This window comes from Neofelis nebulosa, chromosome 7 (genome assembly GCF_028018385.1).
Source record: "Neofelis nebulosa isolate mNeoNeb1 chromosome 7, mNeoNeb1.pri, whole genome shotgun sequence".
NCBI lineage: Eukaryota > Metazoa > Chordata > Mammalia > Carnivora > Felidae > Neofelis > Neofelis nebulosa.
Window position 1 is genome coordinate 19249977 of NC_080788.1, and position 18160 is coordinate 19268136.

General features: G+C 39.0%; 1 protein-coding gene across 7 annotated transcripts in view; it reads right to left on the bottom strand.

The window, feature by feature from the left end:
* Positions 1–136: 136 nt before the first annotated feature.
* Positions 137–18160, bottom strand: part of LINS1 (lines homolog 1) — a 28278-nt gene continuing 10254 nt past the window's right edge. For 3 of the 7 annotated variants that reach the window (XM_058736765.1, XM_058736763.1, XM_058736764.1), the window contains 6 exons: positions 13889–14389; positions 13690–13779; positions 12699–12840; positions 11231–11821; positions 9412–9583; positions 137–7577 (listed from right to left, as the gene is read on the bottom strand). In XM_058736765.1, the coding sequence (XP_058592748.1) occupies positions 6695–7577; positions 9412–9583; positions 11231–11821; positions 12699–12840; positions 13690–13779; positions 13889–14311 (2301 nt within the window). In that variant the 5' untranslated portion in view covers positions 14312–14389 and the 3' untranslated portion in view covers positions 137–6694. Of the gene's footprint in view, positions 7578–9411; positions 9584–11230; positions 11822–12698; positions 12841–13689; positions 13780–13888; positions 14390–16515; positions 17970–18160 lie in introns of all 7 variants that reach the window. The other 4 variants (XM_058736759.1, XM_058736762.1, XM_058736760.1 and 1 more) reach the window with 4 other exon arrangements.

Genomic DNA, 18160 nt, shown 5'->3' on the forward strand with positions numbered 1-18160 from the left:
CTTACCACTTCCCTTCCATGTAATCATCAAATCATTCCTTATACATATCAAAAGTGACACACATTTAAGAGGGCATATGCCATATTCAAGCAAAAGATGCCACATGACATCAAAAATGATTTACTTGTCAACAATCTAGAGAGTAAGGGAAATATCTTTATTGTAGAAATTAAGCAAACTCAGAAAGAATTTTGTCATTTACAAGAGATTTGACAGTCAAAATTCCAATTCTATTTTATACAAGAAAGCTATACTACTCTTTTGTTTTCAGAAATGAACAACAACAACAACAAAAAAAACACCTAGCAATTTAGAGATAGAAAATATACTTTTCTCTTCTTACCAAATAAAAATAGTGTAGCTTCTGGGAAAGCCACCAGTCCTTATTACAACGTATTGAATACCTTAAAAAAAAACAAAGTCATAAGCAGTCATAAATGTGCTGTTGGTGTGTTCGTCCCATGAGACTCAAGGGAGAAATATGCCGACGGGAGACATAGAGCCTTTAAAAAAACAAGTGCTGCCATGAAGCCACAGACAATCTCAAGCACATTAGAAGATATCTTTAATATAGATGCATGTTTTAAACTCTGTGGCTTTCAATGACTAGGTGGACTCTTGTCTGAAGCCAGACTAAAAATACCTGAACTTTTCTCACCAGGAAGGAAATCATACCCTGATCACCTCCCATTTCTCAGTTCTTCTAAGTATAAAAAAACCAAAAAACAAAAAAACCAACAACTGTATTTTCCTTGCAAACAAAGCTAAAGTTCCAAGCGGAAAAGTACAAGCAATACTAGCTCTCCACAAACATGTATTTTACCCAGTGTGGGAAGTAACTGTATTAGTTTGCATCAAACTACTTGGTATAGCTCAATGTCAATGGGAAATTTAGAGAGGGATCATTGTTTTTCCCAGATCGTAAAAAAAAGCATCCTAGTGGGTTTTGTAATTAGGACGGGATACATGGCGTTAACTGTAAGGGCTTTTTGATCTGCGTTGTTCAGCTCCATAATCAAGAAAAACTTAGACTTGGTTTGTTAGTTTGGACTATGATAATATAGTCAGAAAAAGCATTTTATCAACCCCAGTTTTAAAATAGACATTTTAATAGAGCAAGACAACTTTATACACTGTGGTAAATGACAAGACCCATTAAAGTTCAGTATTTAGGTCAAGTTTCCCAACACCTGGGCAGTAGGAGTAGGCTGAATGCAGCCAAGAAGAGGTGGGAGGAGCAGCAGCAGGTCAGACCAGAGCCTGAGGAGATGCTTGGTGGCAAGAACATTGCCTCAGGGGATAGTGTTCAAATTGTTGTTAACTCAGATAGTTTGCTTTTCAGCATTTCTACCACTTCAAAGATGCCACCAAAAATTCCAACTACTGAGATGGTACAAATGTGTTGAAAACTACTGTCCCTGAGGTTTCTCCATCTTCTCCTGTGCATACTTGGTCCAACCAAATCCCTCTTTCCTACTTCACCAACAGCCTCCTAATGGTTAAAGCGCCCATTAGCTTCTTCTCAGAGATACTCAGAGCCATATGCATTTTCTTTCTCAAAGCCCTGCCTAACACCTCAGAGTTTCCTCAGGGTATTTCTTGCTCTCCTGTCCTTGGCCTGCCACTTTTCTTCTTCCACCAGGCCTTTTCTCCAGCCTCACTTGAGTCTCAGGGCAATCACACTTTGCCCCATGATTTTCATCAGACCTGTGTGCAACTGCCCTCCATGTTTGCCGAGGGCCATTCTAACTTTCAACATGGGACTTCTGTCTGTCTGCTGGACATCAACATGTGTGGGGGACAGTGTGTGAAGTCGCTCAGGAGAAACTGAATCTGTCTCCCTCCTCACAAGACTTTCTACTTCCTTATTTCCATGAACAGCAGCATCTTCAGCCACACAAGTGAAAAAATGGCACTTGTCTCTCTGGTTGGTCCTGTCTCCCCTTTTAAAAATTTAGATTTTTTTTTTCTTTTCAGTTATATATGCAAATATTGTTTCATGATGCAAGTCTTTTAGTTCTGGAAATTTTTCTTGAATTTTAGTACTGTCTCCCTTTTTTCCTTCTCTTTCTGGAACTTCCATTATCCTGTTGTTTAAACTTGTGGACTGGTCCTCAAGTTTTCTTATAGTTTCTCTGTCCTGTTTTCCATTTTCTTTGTCATGTTGCTATACTTTCTAGAATTCCTCAAATTAATTTGACTACATTTTTGTTGAGTTTTTTATTTCTGCTATCATATTTAAAAAAATTTTTTTTAAATTTTATTTATTCTGAGAGAGAGAGAGAAAGCACAAAGGGGGAGTGGCAGAGAGAGGGAGAGAATCCCAAGCAGGCCCATGTTGTCAGCAGAGCCTGATGCAGGGCTTGAACCCATGAACTGTGATATGACCTGGGCTGAAATCAAGAGTCGGATGCTTAACCAACTGGGCCACTCAGGCACCCCTCATTTCTATCATATTATTCATTTATATGAAAAAAAATTCAAGTGTAATATCCTCTATAACCATTTATCTCTGAGGATATTCATAGATTAACTTCCTAACAGCTTCATCTGTCTAGTTTGTTTTGGCCTCTCTTCCATGTTAGAGACTTTCCCCAAATGCCTGATGATCCTTGGCTGTTCACTCATACTTAAGAGTTGAACATGCCCATCAGAAGGTCTATGCATTTGGGTGAGGTTTGTGACTGTGGGCTTCAGAGTAGGGTGACTTGGTGAGAAATTTCTTTGGGGAACCTTCCCATATAGCTTTAGGTCTTTTTTCTCGGGTTGGTCAGATTCCTCAGAAAAGTGGTATCTGGTCTTGTGGGGGAGAAGGCTGGGGACAACAGAGGTTCTCAACTTTCAGTGTGTCTACTTAATCCCATTTTCAGTGTGATATGCCTATCCTCAGCTGTGCCTGGTGTTCCTTAGTCCAAAGTCCCCGTTTCACTCTCTCTGGGAAATAAGCCTCTTACATACCTGAGAGAGAGCACAATGGTTTAGCTACACGAAATTGGACAGAGGGTCTAGAGGCAATTCTCAAATAGGCTTTCAATCAACCATCCCCTGGCACACAGTGCAATGCTCGATACTCCTGTCTTCAGGGAGATTCACCTGGTAATCGGGATGCTCAACTTTCTCCATTGCAGCCAAGAATTTGGTTTTCTAAGGTTTGCTCAGTCAGTCCTTGTGTCTCATTGCCTCTTTACACTTGTTGTAGTGGGTCTCTGGAGAGAGAGAGCTGGATGCAGGCATTCAGCCAGGACTTGCTGCCTCATTGCCATTTCCACTGCCCTTGACTCCAGTGGGACTCCTGCAGGACTCTTTCTAATCTTGCTGCTTGTCCGCCTAGCTACTATACTGCTATGGAAGTCACCTTTTTTTTTTTTTTCCAAACACAAAACCAGTCATTTACTCAAAAACCTCAATAGCTCTCCATTGCCTATAAAACAATTAAAACTCCTTAGCATAGCCCCGAAGGTCGTGGATGATCTGACCCCAATATCCCTTTCTAGCATGAGATCGTGGAGAACAGTATGAGGACATTGGAACCAAACTGCCTCGATCCATTCTCTGGGCTCTGCCACTTTACCAGTTGGGTGATCTTGGCCAAGTTACTTATCTCATCAGCAACACAAGGATTATAATAGTACCTGCCCTCCAACATAATGGCGAGTATTATTAGAGCCCTTAAAACAGTGGCTGGCATAGGAAGTGCCATGTGAGTGTTAAAGGAAAGCCTCTGCACACCTGTCTCCTCCAGGAGATTATCAAGTCCTTGGAAAGGGCTCTATCCCATTTAGTCAGCATTTGTGGGACATATAATGGCACAGACATGATGCTATCCACAAACGACTATGTAAAAGGAGCTTGGCAAATGAAGACTAAGGATTAAAATATAATGGGACAAACCCTACAATACAGGAAAGAGCACAGTGAAGAGAATACGAAGCATGTTAAGATCTAATGGTTGAGAACAGTAGGGGAAGGCTTCACAGACCCGACATTTAAGATGGGGCTTGATGAACAATTATGTACAACAAAAGGTTGTGCTGCTAAGACAGTGGGTGGGGGGAGACCCGACAGGTGAGGCTGGAGAAGCAGGTTGGGGCCAATTGCACAAGGCCCTGCATAACCTGTTTGAGTCTGTATTTTGTTTCAACCAGTTTGTCAATTTCACCATCCTAGCATGCTGGGAATGCCAAGACAATTTTGAGGGGTTAAAGGTATTTTGTTACTAATAATAGCTGAAAGGCGCTTCATTGGCAATTATTTAAAAACCAAATTTGAACACATTTCCAAATAATGTTCAAGAGGCCAGCCATAAAAGAACACATACTTAATGATTCCCTTTATAAAAAACAAAACCAGGCAAAATTAGTCTATGTTGTCGCAATTTGGGATGGTTACAAGTGGACAGTGACCAGGAGGGGATCCCAGCAGGACTTCTGGGCTGCCAGTAGTTTCTTGATGTCGTTACTGGTTCCACAGGTATGCTGTTTATGAAAATCTATCAAGCCGTACACTTATATGTGGAACTTGCTATATCTGTTAATATTTCTAGTTAAATAAATTAGACTCATGATACTTTGTGCTTACTTGGAGACACATTATGTGTTCACTTAAAGAGGTGGAGCTACAGGTTGGGAACTCATCACGCCAAGCATCACTAGTTTGGTCTTTGTTTATGGGCTAACTCAGAAGGGCTCTTGGATACTCTGAATGGCCAAGGATAGCCAACATCAGTCACCTTGACCACTAATAGGACTTCATGAGTGTGTGACAAATTGACTTACACCCAAAGGTCAGAGACTGAAATACCAACACTCAGTATACGTAGAAGATGGCCTCTTCCCTCATTTTAGGTCTAACAAGGGGCTGATGGTTCCATATTAACTTTATAGAGAAACACTGTTAGGTCAAAACCACAACAGTATAAGCATGTCTTTTAAGGAATTCAACATGTATGTACCGTTAGGAGCATAAAGAATCCAGTTTGTTTTCTGCTTTTCTTAAATAAAAGGTTACTTTCACTAAAACAACAAAAATAAAACTATGCACCCAGTTAAAAACAAATAAAAGAGTAAAAAAAGATATACAACGAGAAGCCAAATCTTCTGATTGGTTTTCCGAGGCAATCAGTTAGGACTTTCTTATATAAAGGTTTTGTACACACAAAAGCATATATAAATGTATAGGTGCATTACTCCTGTCTCCTTTTCTTAAACAGATGGGAGCCCTATATATTCACTTGTTTTTTCCTGCAGATACTTCATCTCTGTAAACATGGATATAGCCCATTGTTTCCACAAGTATGAAGTTTTCTAGAGTATATATGTTATTTAACCAGGTATTTCTGCTTTTTTTACAATGCGCATCGTACATCTTTGAATACACATTCTTTAATATGCTTTTTAAATTATGTAGAAACTGCCCCAATGTATACCAACTGTTAGCAAACTTGCTGACTTCTGCATTTCTTTCTTTCTTTTTTTTTTAAAATTTATTTATTTTGAGAGAGAAAGAGAGTGTAAGCAGGGGAGAGGCGGAGAGAGAGAATCCAAGCAGGCTCCACACAGACAGTGTGGGGCCCGAAGTGGGGCTGAAACCCACGAACCATGAGATCATGACCTGGGGTGAAACCAACTGAGCCACCCAGGCACCCCTTGACCTCTGCACTTCTATTTGGTTAACATTAGCATCTCATTGCTGTCTCAGTTAGCAGTCCTCTTTTTAGTTCCACTGATCTTTCCACTTCCACCTGAATGACTACTAAGCCTGATACAGGGCTCTATCTCATGACTGTGAGATCATGATCTGAGCTGAAATCAAGTTGGATGCTTAGCCGACTGAGGCACCAGGGGCACCTTACAACGATTTTAAATAGAAGTATTATCTAGTGATTGAAAAATGTGTTTTAAAGAATAGACTCCTTTTCACAGAACAGACCATACACCTACATATACAGAGATAGTCACTGAGATTTTAAGTTCTTATGTATCATATTACAACATGTAAATAGCTCGGAGGGAAATAACAAATAACACTGGATTAAATAGTGTCATTCCCAAAACTCACATCTAGCCAGAACCTGTGACTGTGACCTTATCTGGAAATAGGGTCTTTGCTGATGTAGTAAGATGAGCCCATACTACACGACAGCAGACCCTAATCCAATGATTGGTGTCCTTGTAAGAGGGAAACTGGATAGACACATACAGGGAAAACCTCATGTGACAACAGAGGAAGAGACTGGAGGGACACAGCTCCAGGCTGAAGAATACCACGGAGTGCCAGCAATCGCCATAAGATAGGAAGGGGCGGGGAAGGTTCTTCCCTAGAGCCTTGAGAGAAAGCATGGCCCTGTTGACTCCTTGATTATGGACTTCTAGTCTCCAGAACTATGAGAGAATAGATTTCTGTTGTTTGGACCACCAAGTTTTGTGGTAATTTGTTACAGCAGCCCTAGCAACCTAACAAAATGACCAACCCAAATTTGAACCCTGTAAATTTCAAGTGATTTATCAGGTGACTTGGCATTTGATGTATATTTGTCAGTCACTAGGTTACTTCGAAAGGACAAAAAGATAGACTTGATTTAGAGAATGCTTGTGAGGGTGTTTTGGTTTTTTGTTTGTTATTTTTTTACTATTATCTCATTAAGGCACAATTTACATTAGGGAAAAACAGCTCCTGGAAATAAAGTGCTACCGTTTTACAAGGCGTTCATACTCTCATTATATATTGCCCTGATACGTTTTAACAACTTTAAAAGTGCTGTGGGATTATACGGGAAAAGATTTTTCTTCTGCAAGCGGTAAACAGCACCTTGTAGCTCCTCAAAGCACTTCAGTGTTTTGGAAGACAGTCCCACTTCAGAGACGTTATTCGGGACTGTATCCCAATCAACGGAGAAGAGAATATTAGACTGTTTGGGAACCAGAGGCCTTGACTGAGGCTGGAGGCTCACTTCTTTTTCATCCCCACTTGTTCCAACTGTGTCCTGAAATTTCTTCACTGCTTCTTGGTGTAAAGATACTTGTTTACTGTTTGCTGAACGCTGGTCTGTGCCTTCTACCTCAGAATCATCAGAGCTGTCATAATCTACCAGACTTTGAGAAGCTCGTGGGGGAGATGGACTATCAGCCAGGAGCGTGGCAGGGGTCTCCTTGGGCATCACAAGCTGGTTCAGAGGTTTGGAAGAGGCATCAGAAACCCAGGAGCTGGAAGCACGGGCATTTCTGTGATTACCAAGAGCAGCCGAAGGTCTCAGTTCTGTTTGGTTGCTGCTCGTGTCTTGGACAAGTGAGGGGCTACAAGCACAGATATTTATGTTGTCTTTAGATTTGGTTACATCAAAATACTTGCAGATCGTGAAAAAGTCAGTCCAGTCTTTTTGTAGTAACTTTAAATATTTAACAAAATATTCAAGGAAACAGGTTTCCGATGAAATCAAAAAGTCAAGAAGAACTGAAGCATCAAATCCTATATTTTTTAGTAAGAATAAAAAGATGCAGTGTGGATTATAGCCATATTCATGTGTGTGATGGGTGCACGTTTCTTTTTCTTGGGTCAAGCTTTCAGCAGCTTTACATTCTCTGAAAATAAAGGCAACAGAGACCTCAGATTAATGACTTTTTACAAAAATAACAGTTTTAACAGATACAATTCACATACCACAAATTCACCTATCGGATTACTTTTTAATCTATGCATTATCTTCAAAGAAAAAAACATCAAAACAATCTCTTCCTCTACAAACTCTATATAATAACCCAAGTCAATAAAATAAGTAAAATTCAGGGACCTTGGCAGTACTAGTTATTGTCTGCCAAAAAAAGTCCTCTGTCTTCCTGTCTTGACATCAGAGTTCCTCACGCCTACAGGTAACTAATTGCATGGAGTAAGGTGGGGGCTGGAGACTGACCTCCTTCCTTTCCTTCCAGGGTCTCCTCAATAAGGATGGGTATGTGACCCAGACCGCCAGTCAGAGTGCCTCATGCTCCTGGCTACAAGGACTGCTTCCTTAGATGAATCTGTGACCCAAGCAGGCTAATCAGATCCCCCCGCTGGGACTTTTGCTAGAGCTATTAAAGATTGGAACTGTAAGGCTGGTGTCAGCTGGGCACTGCGGCAGCCCTGCCTGAGAATGAGTGCAGAGAAGAAGAGCGATGATCAATGACGTGACTGTATCCCTGTGTATATGGTGACGTCTGATGCCAACATGACCCCCTGGAATTTCTAATTTTGAGCTAATAAATTCCTTTTTTTTTTTTTTTTTTTTTTTTGCTTAGACCAGTTTGTGTTGGTCCTTTTACAACCAAATAATCTTAACAGATACAACTACATTAGGAAAAATTTGTAGGGCATGAGCACATGCCTCTCTGGACATAGTGAAATTAAGAAAGTTAGAAATTTAATTCAGAGGTTTCCTCCTTCCTGAGGAGTAAGAAGTCAGCTTTGAGCACAACTAAGATCTATTTTAATAGGCATGTGTGTTTTCAGATTGAATTTGTGTCTCACCGTTTTGGAGCTTAACTCAAATCACATGCAGGAATTTTGTGTTCTTGATTAGAACCTTTTGAAAATTGGCCCCAAACACTTACAGTCTGAAGGCAGCCACTGCCAGCAGGGCCATAATACAAGTCAGAAACTGGCAGCGTGACACTGTGCCGTTGGTCATTAGTAAGAAATCCCTTTCTCTGAAGCCAAGAAAGAAATGGAAATAAGGCAAATACTTTAGGACTTTAATAAAGCAGAGCAGAAATAGTGTAAAAGGTCATCAGTTATTAACTCCGTAGCCGATTACAGCTATTTGCCACGGGATGATATGACCCCATGTGCAGCTGCTTTACTAAAGCAGAAACAGGATCAGCGGAAACCATGTCATCACTAACAAAACTTCATGACCAATTTCACATATTTGCATCAGGTTGGTATCAGCCTCAGTGCAACTGTATACTAAAATGAAAATTTCGAGCTGCTGCTTTGGTTACTTACACGTTTTACTCACCTTTAAAAAGGTGAAAGTCCTAGAAGCTCATTATGGGAAAGTTAGTCTTGGGGGTGAAAAGCATTTTTGAACATCGATTAAATTAAGGTTCGGACAATGGTACTAACGCACTCCTGATCGCACAGGTAAAACTGATGAAGCGTAACCAGAACCCCAGTTTTCCAGCCCCCTGGTCTGGTTCTACTGCCTTAGATCTGCCTACCCAGCCAAGTTTTCATAATGAGAACTCAAATGTAATCTCATTTTCATGTAGGGCAGGGTTAAAGAAAGGAATTGGAACTTATAAGGAAACCACAAGATTGTTACGGATTTTTTCCCCCCTTAATGATGGAAAGTAAACAGTATGTCCAGCACATTATTAAAAATGTTTTCTGCTTTCCTGGCATGTAGTTACTACCATTACTTTAAAATCTACTGGCCTGATCAACGTTAGGTAGATGCCCAATGATGCTCTGGCAGCTTCCACCATGTCATCGTCTTGTTCTATGAAGACCCTGGAGATCCACTCACATGCGTTGTGTGGCTGAAGGGAGGGCTTAAGGTGAGGCTTTAAGAAGGTCAGTAACTCAGCCATGAAATTCTGTAAACCAACTTCAAAAAATGCAAATTTCAAAGAGCAGGCAACAGCTCAGGAATGCATTTATATCTTGCTATATAGAAAACTATAGCATTTCAAGTATTCCAACATGCATTATCATCATAATGCACACTTTTCAAAAATCCTGTGAGGGATGAGCTCTCTTTTGCAAATTAGGAAACTGAACATCAGAGAAAAAGAAGTGACTCATTCAAGAAGATACAATTAAAATGTACAACCAGATCATCTACTTGCCACAAGTGCCAAATAATGGATGCTCTCTGAGAAGCAAGAGTTACATGAATTCTTGCTAGAAACATACAAATGAAGGAGTAGCAGACAAAAGAAATCACTTCGCCGGAAGCTGCAGCTGTCTGTTACTAGAAGCAACAATGCAACCAAGAAAAAATCATTTTGCCTTCAAAATAACAGGAAAAATTTTTGTTTAAATATTTAAAGTATTAAAAGAAAGACTACTATCAAGCACAAAAACCAAAAAAGTTTTGGGGAGTTGTAACCGCAATTTAAAACTCTGACTTGTAGAACATACGCCACCTAGTGTTGTAAATTATAACTACACAGGGTGAGGATGATAGTATTTAGGATGTAGTAATTACACCGTAAATGGTATCCATTCAAAGCAACGCAGGGAAGTCACCGCTTACAATTCAAACCTTTTAGTAAAACTATATGTTGCTTGTTTAGAGACATCTACTATTCCTTTTTATCACATGAAATGGAGGACATGTCTTCCCCAACACCTAAATTAAATATTCTACTTTAAACAGAAGTCTTTGGAGTTAAGATCCTGAATATTATATGTAACAATTTCTTTTTATCTTTTTTAAGTTTATTTATGAGAGCGAGAGAGAGAGAGAGAGAGAGAGAGAGACAGCATGAGTGGGGGAGGGGCAGAGAGAGAGACACACAATCCGAAGCACGCTCCAGGCTCTGAGCTGTCAGCACAGAGCTTGACATGGGGCTCGAACTCACAAACCATGAGATCATGACCTGAGCCGAAGTCAGACGCTTAACCGAGTGAGTCACCCAGGTGCCCCTATATGCAACAATTTCTTAATCAGTGTAACTTCTCACATGTTAGTTTCAATTCATTTCCTAGTTATCCATTATCTACATTAGTAGTTACCCCAATTTTATGAAGCAGAATATGAATGAAATAGTACAAATATCTTAACTGAACAGACTTATATCACCTGCCTTGAGGCGACTCAATAACACCTTTTTAACTTTTGTCATTAATTATACTATATGAATTCAGTTTAGCCCACAAAAAGTTGACTTGTTTCTTCTTTTTTTTAAAGCTTATTTAAAAGAGAGAGAGAGGCAGAGAGAGAGAGGAAGAGAGACACAATCCCAAACAGGCTCTGCACTGTCAATGGGGGCTCGAACTCATGAATTGTGAGATCATGACCTGAGTGGAGATTAGATACTTAACCGACTGAGCCACCCAGGTGCCCCAAAGTTGACATGTTTCTTAAGGGAATTCTAATTCTTGTTTTAAAAGAAACCTTAATAAATTATAACTATGATAACATGTAGATTAGTGAAGTTATAGTCCTAAGATTTGATAATTATGAATTATTTTATATCACTAAACAATTACTCATCACTTTGCACACAAAAGGAATTCAGAGAATTACCTTTCATTTCATTTGCTGAAGCACAGTTTTGAAACTTGATTTCTAAGGATTTAATGATAAGTAGGCTTGCTGCTCTGAGGATTACATGATCTGGACCAGGGACACGCTCATGTGCAAGTTGAACTTCATCTCCACCGAAGAAGGGAGGTTTTCCATGGACAGACAATGTCCTCAATAAGCCCAAATCCACAGCTTGCAAAACAGCATCAGCTAAAGCCAACATGTCTACACCTAAATGCTGATCTGGTGGCATCAGGGCAGGGCCAGATCCCCGACACAGATCTTCACCCACTTTCCAGAGAAGGCACTTTTTGATGAATATGATGAACCTCCTTTTGACAAAAGCCTGAACGGGCCAGGTAATAACACCTAGCACACAAGAGGGTTTCAAAAATAAAATCCTCTGGCAAGTGAAATGTAGCTTCAGATGGACTCTGGAAGCTATAAGAAGTTCAAGCAATTCCAGGGAACATATCAAGCTATTTATTATTTTAGAGGTATCTTGGCAGCTTTCAAAATGCTGAGAAAATAAGGAATTGTAAAAAACTTCAAAAGCAGTGTCAAAAAGAGTCAGGAACTGCTTTAAAATTTCTGCAATGATAAAAACAGTAATATTAACAACAAGAAAAACAAAGGTTTCTTAAAACACAATTTACAATTCAATTTTTATAAATACTATCACTTTACACGATGAAAAATGGATTTGGATTATTTCACTCATGTGAACAAGTGAAGATACATAGGATAACGGCTAATAAGAAGAGGAGGATTTTATACACAATGGAATACTACCCAGCCATCAAAAAGAAATCTTGCCATTTGCAATGACGTGGATGGAGCTAGAGTGAATTATGCTAAGCGAAATAAGTCGGTCAGAGAAAGACAAATACACAGGATTGTACTTGTATGTGGAATTTAAGAAGCAGAACAGATGAACACGGGAAAAAAGAAAAGAAAAGGCAAACCAAAAACCAGACTCTTAACTACAGAGAACAAACTGAGGGTTACTGGGAGAGAGGTGGCCAGGGGGATGGGCTAAATGGGTACTGGGGATTCAGCTGGGCACTTGCTGGGATGAGCACTGGGTGTTGTATGTAAGTGATGAATCCTGAATTCTACTCCTGAAGCCAATATTACACTATTTCTTAACTAACTAGGATTTAAATAAAAACTTGAAACAAATGAACAAACAAAAGAATAAAAGCTAATAATCATGGTTAATTATCCTTTTTACAAATATCAATAGCATCAGACTATGAAAGGGATATATAATAATAAAGAGGTTTAATTTTTGTCTTATGTTTTATTTTAAAAAGGTATCTTCAGTCAAAAAATTTGGAGGGAGAGTCTTTAGTTTTTCATACATGAGGACAGATCAGATGCTGTAAAATAAATTTTAATCTTCATTATAAACATCACACCCCTTGGGAGCAAAGGAATGGCATTTATGGGGGACCATAATTTGTACCTGTTTTTTGTGAACATGTGTCTTTAAAGATTTCCTTTATTATAAAAGTAAGGGTCCAGAGGCAGTACACTGCTTTCTCATTTTCAGGGTATTCAGAAAGATTTGTCTTGCAAAAAGCAATCCAGGAATTACTTAATGCTATCTACGACAAAAAACAAAAAGTAAAGTTATAACATAAAATTTTCTTTATAATTACAAATTACCTATTATATACAACTCCATATAACATTTCTTATTCCCTTGGGGGAAAAAAAGAAAGCAGAGTATTTGGAAAACAAGGACACAAATATCCTAATATTCTTTAACTAAAAAATTCAATATGCCATAGAAATAAAAGCTCAACAGTGAACATGAAAATATTAGCAGTGATTACTTCTAGGTGGTAGGATAATGTGTGGTTAACGTGTGGTTATTTTGTTCTTTACACTTTCTCCCATTTTCCAGATTTTCTACTACAAATACCACCTTTTTGTATTTAGGAAAAAAATGTTGAGAAAACAACAAGGAATTATAGCTAAAATAAATCAGTAGGTGCTTACATTTATTAACGAATTCTGAGATAAGAGAAAAATCTGATGCTGTTTGTATTTTTTTTTTTTTAATATTATGCTGAGGACCATTCTTAGAATTTATTTATGTTAAACCTGTAAAAATGGTCTTGGTCTTCAGCAGGGGTTCCTAAATCTTTCTTTGGAGACAAGGAAGCAGGCCTACCTGCTCCTCTGAGAAGCTGAAGAAAGTTATGGACTGACTTGAAACCCATCCTTGAGGTGAAGAATCGGATTTATAATGGTTTACAACATATTTAAGACTCTAATCTTTGATATAAGTCACTATTATATTACTCCATTCTTACACTTTTGTGGATTTATGTGTTCTTAGGTGAGCAAACATTTTATTGGTACAAACATCTGAAGGGGAAAATCGAGGGCCAAAGAACAATTTTAAAGAAACTATAAAAGAAGTAACATAATTTGATTACTTATCTTACCTCTTCTCTCATTTGGAAATACAGAAGTAGTGCAAGGCACTTGGCAGCCATGTGACATAACAATTTATCCGAGTTTTGGAACATACAGGTCTATGGGAAAACAAATAAGTTTATCCACTATTGCCAAATGTTGTCAAAACTTTTGTCCTAAAAATCTGCATCTAAAGAAAAAAAAATCCACAAAAAACAACTGGCTTACTAAGGTTGAATCGATGTCAGAGGATTTTAAAAGAATTGTAATTATATCTCTGTATTTTTCCTTTGCGTGGAAGTCCGTTTCAACAGACAATATTCTGGTTATCATCACTTTGATTACTGTTAACTGAAGGAGCATGATTTCTCGGGCGCTGCATGTCGGAGAGTGTCTCTTCAAACACACAGACACTACGGAAATGGTACCCAACGTGGTGCTGGGTGGCTGGTGCCTGCCTTGGACACCATGGCGGTTCGAGCATTCTGGAGAAGTGGCTGTAGAGCAATCCTGAGCTAAAACTGCTGGGTTGAGATAAAAGATGTATTCCTGGCTCTCATTTTCAAGTGTGGCTCCCAGAAGTACCTTCTTGTAGAATTGTTCTAACACTTCAAAAAAAGCTTTCATTTTGGCTGCCAAAATACATCTCATGAGAAAGCTGACGACTCCAAACTGTAAATATTAATCTTAGAAATGCGATGAATCTCTAAGAGGGTTCTTCGGTGAAACCTAAAATAGGAAAAATAATTTTTAAATTACAAGTGTTATATACATCGTAGTACAAGGGAAAGGCATCTGTTTCCACTTAATCATTAGTCTCTCAAGTTAAAGGTAAGGATGACTGCTTAATTTCTAAAATGGAAAACTGGTAATAAGAACATTATTTTAAGACCATAAAAACGAAATGCATGCTTTCTATAAGATTTAAGGCCATAAAATTATTTTTAATTTTATCGGAGCAGAAACTTCACCTTCCCTCTAACATTTTTCAGTGGGCCACAAGGGCTTCTCAGCCTTGGCACTGACACTCGGGACTGGATAATTTTGTTATGGGGAAGCTGGCCTGTGCCTTGTAGGTGGCATAGCAGCATTCTTGGCCTCTACCCACTAGATGCCTATAGCACCTCCTTTGGGGGCAAACCCACTCAGGCTGAGACCCATGGGGCTCAATTCCAATTCATTAACCTTCATCTCAGGGGCGCCTGGGTGGCTCAGTTGGTTATGTGTCCAACTCTTGATCTTGGCTCGCTCAGATCATGATCCCATGTTTCGTGGGATCGGGCCCCATATCGGGCTCTGTGCTGACAGTGTGGAGCCTGCTTGGGATTCTCTCTCTCTCTCTCTCTCTCTCTCTCTCTCTCTCTCTCTCAAAAATAAATAAATAAACTAAGAAAAAAACACTACCTTCAATGTACAGATGAAAACCTAGTTAGATAGTTATGTGGTCAAACTATTGTGGTTATGATGATTAATTCCCAACTTCAATTTAGTGATAATATAAAGATCCTTAGTCACCGCTTTCAACATTTAATAAAAAATTTAAAAATGCCATCCCAAGGAAAAAACAAGATGTTAATAAGCAAAAGTAATCCAAACGGGAGCACACTGTACTTGTAGCTGGATACAACTTTAGACATTCGGGTGTCCCTGACTCTGACACAATGGAGACCAGCAAGAGTGGGAAGAAGGGGTCAGGCATGGCTTATAAAGCAGGGAATATGGACAATCACTGATAGATGAATAGAACAGAAAATATTATGAGTAATAGGAGTATTAATGGTATTAATGTAGTTACTAAATAGCAAGATGATGAGGAAAAATAGGATCTTGGCAGAAACTAGAAATTACTGAAAATCCAATGGAATGCTGAGCCTCAGGAAATTATCTGATCCTCTGGGACTCAGTCCTTTCATAGCCTTTGAGCTATTTCACACCTTTGTAAATTGTAGATTACTGATAGCAATGCAAATAATTGTTATCTTACAACATGCAAATATAAGACTATACAGTATGTTAACTAACTTGAGAATAACAGGGAAAAAAAAGAATGTAAAAAAACCCCCCACTAAAACGGGGGGGGGGTATGGGGGAAGGGGGAACCCCCAAATCATGTAAATAATTGTCTGGGGAGGGGCAACCTCCCCAATCGGTGGGAAAAGCCAATTATGCTTTCTATTTGTAAATTTATTTCCACATTTCTTACTCCATATAAACTCATGTGGCTCTTTAACTTTTCCTCTTTAGGCCAGTTGTGGCATTTGCCTAGTTCTTTCATTAGTTAACAAGTTAAATACAATTGCCAATAAAGTTCATTGTGTACTGGTGATGATTTTGTTGTCTGACAATCTACCCTTTAATAAACTCCAGGGCCTTGCCTCATCTGCTCTGGCCCATTTATAAATGCCCTGCCCATCTTTAACCTCAGTCATCCCTGGAGGAAACCTACTAGGAGTCCTGTCACTTACTTTGGGTTGGTCTCACTTCTACAGTATGGCCCACTGACTTGCCCCTGCCTGGTCTTTAAACCTCCCTCACTACAGGTTTCTTTCCCTGGCTTAGCTTCTAGGGCATTTCAACTCCTGATTCCTACCCTCTCCTCCACCAAGATGAACTGCCTTGTTTTTGCCCTGTAAGTATTAAGAAACCTGTAAATTTTAATGTAAAGTTATGAGTGAAACTTTGGTTAAGTTTCTCTGAATCCTCTTTTCAAACTGTGACATACATCCCACATCATTTGGAAATGTAAGTAATTATCGGTAACTTTGTTCTATCTGACAAAGTTCAGTGTTATCTGTTACCCTGAACACTGTGCTCCCAGAAAGCAAAAATGGTTAATGTTAGAACAAAGTGCTCACCACATTCCCAGATAGGACTCCCCTCCATGCTTCCTCATTGACTCCCTTGTTTCATAAAAACTCACATTCTCTCCTTCTTCTTTGAGAGGTATTCTATTAATGAACATTCTCCCTTTTGCAATAGCCTGAATAAACTTATCTTCTTAATTGTCTGGTGAGTTCCGTCTGCCACAAATCAGAAACTAGTTTTCATATTCTACTTCAAAGTCCATTTCCATTGTACTTATTTTACTTTATATTTTAGTTATGACAGTAACATTTCTTCCCAATAAAACCAATAACATCTTTTACTTAAGTTGACATAAACTACTGACACTTTTGTATGTCAAATATCCTATGACAATAGACTATTTTAGGTTTTAACTAATAGCACATGTGTGAGTGTATTATAATTTTTAGCCACAAAAGAAATTATTTTTATCTCAATGCTACAACAGTAAAAACACTTCCAATAATATTTCTATATATCTTATAAGTTCTTGAATTTTTACCATGAATGAGAATAAGATTGCTGCTAATCAACCGTTTTTGACCCAGGAAAAGGGCCATTTCAGCACTCAAAACTGAAGTGGATACCAGTAAATGAATAAATAAACAAACAAATGATCAAGTGAGCATTTCGGGGGGGATATGGGCTATTTTCTGTCATAGTGGGACCCAGGTTCTCTGGTAAGCGTGGTCGCGAGAAATCAGATCTAAAAGTTATAAACTTTCAATTAAGGAGAGACATTTTCAAAATGACTCTTTATAGACAGAGGAAAAAACAAAAGCATCAACGAGGGCTCACACATGCCAGGCAGGTGTAGCAGGGCCAAGGACAGGCTGCCCTGAAAGGTGCCACTTTGGCACATTGATTATTTCAAATAAAAGTTACTTAAGAGATGGCCTGTCAAGAACGCTCAGACCCTCCTCCGCTGTCCCTGCCAAAGCAGGAAATAAATCTCCCATGAGAGGAGTCCTCCCTGTATCAGGAGGTAGAGATACCCTTACCTCTAGAGATAGGGAATTTAGAGCCAAGAAGGCTGTATAACAACCCTTGTGACTTTTTACTAATTTATTCCCCCAGCCCAAATTCTCTTTAGAATTCCTTACTAATAAAAGCTCCCAAAGTTAAGTTTTTCTCTGTCCTGTTACTTCCTCACAGATTTATTGCCTCTTTGTCTAAAAACTATAAAAACCGCTTATCTTGGTCATTTCTTTAGGCGTCCCGGTCATTATTGGGCCTCTGTGCACACATCATAAAACTTTTTTTCTGTTAATCCATCTCATGTAAATTTAATTCTTAGTCCTGCTGGAAGGCCTTGAAGCTTGAAGGATGGAGGAAGAATTTTTCCTTCCCTTCACACGCACCAAATGAATGAAGAGGACAGATGCTAGGCTGGTTCTTCTGTGACTAAGCATCAATCTTTCCTCATGACAATGTCTTTTCAAGTACTGATGCTGGCCAAAGAAACCTGCACTGAAACAAACGTCTGTGAGCAGCCTATGGAGAATGATAGCTTTTTTTGTGAAAGGAATTATAGTATTACATGAAAGGACAAATCCTGCAAAAACGAACTAGGGGATTTGACCAACCACACTTTTTCCCCCTGAAGTGTCATTCCAAGGTTGGTACATCTCAAGCTCATTACCAGCCTGGGCTGGA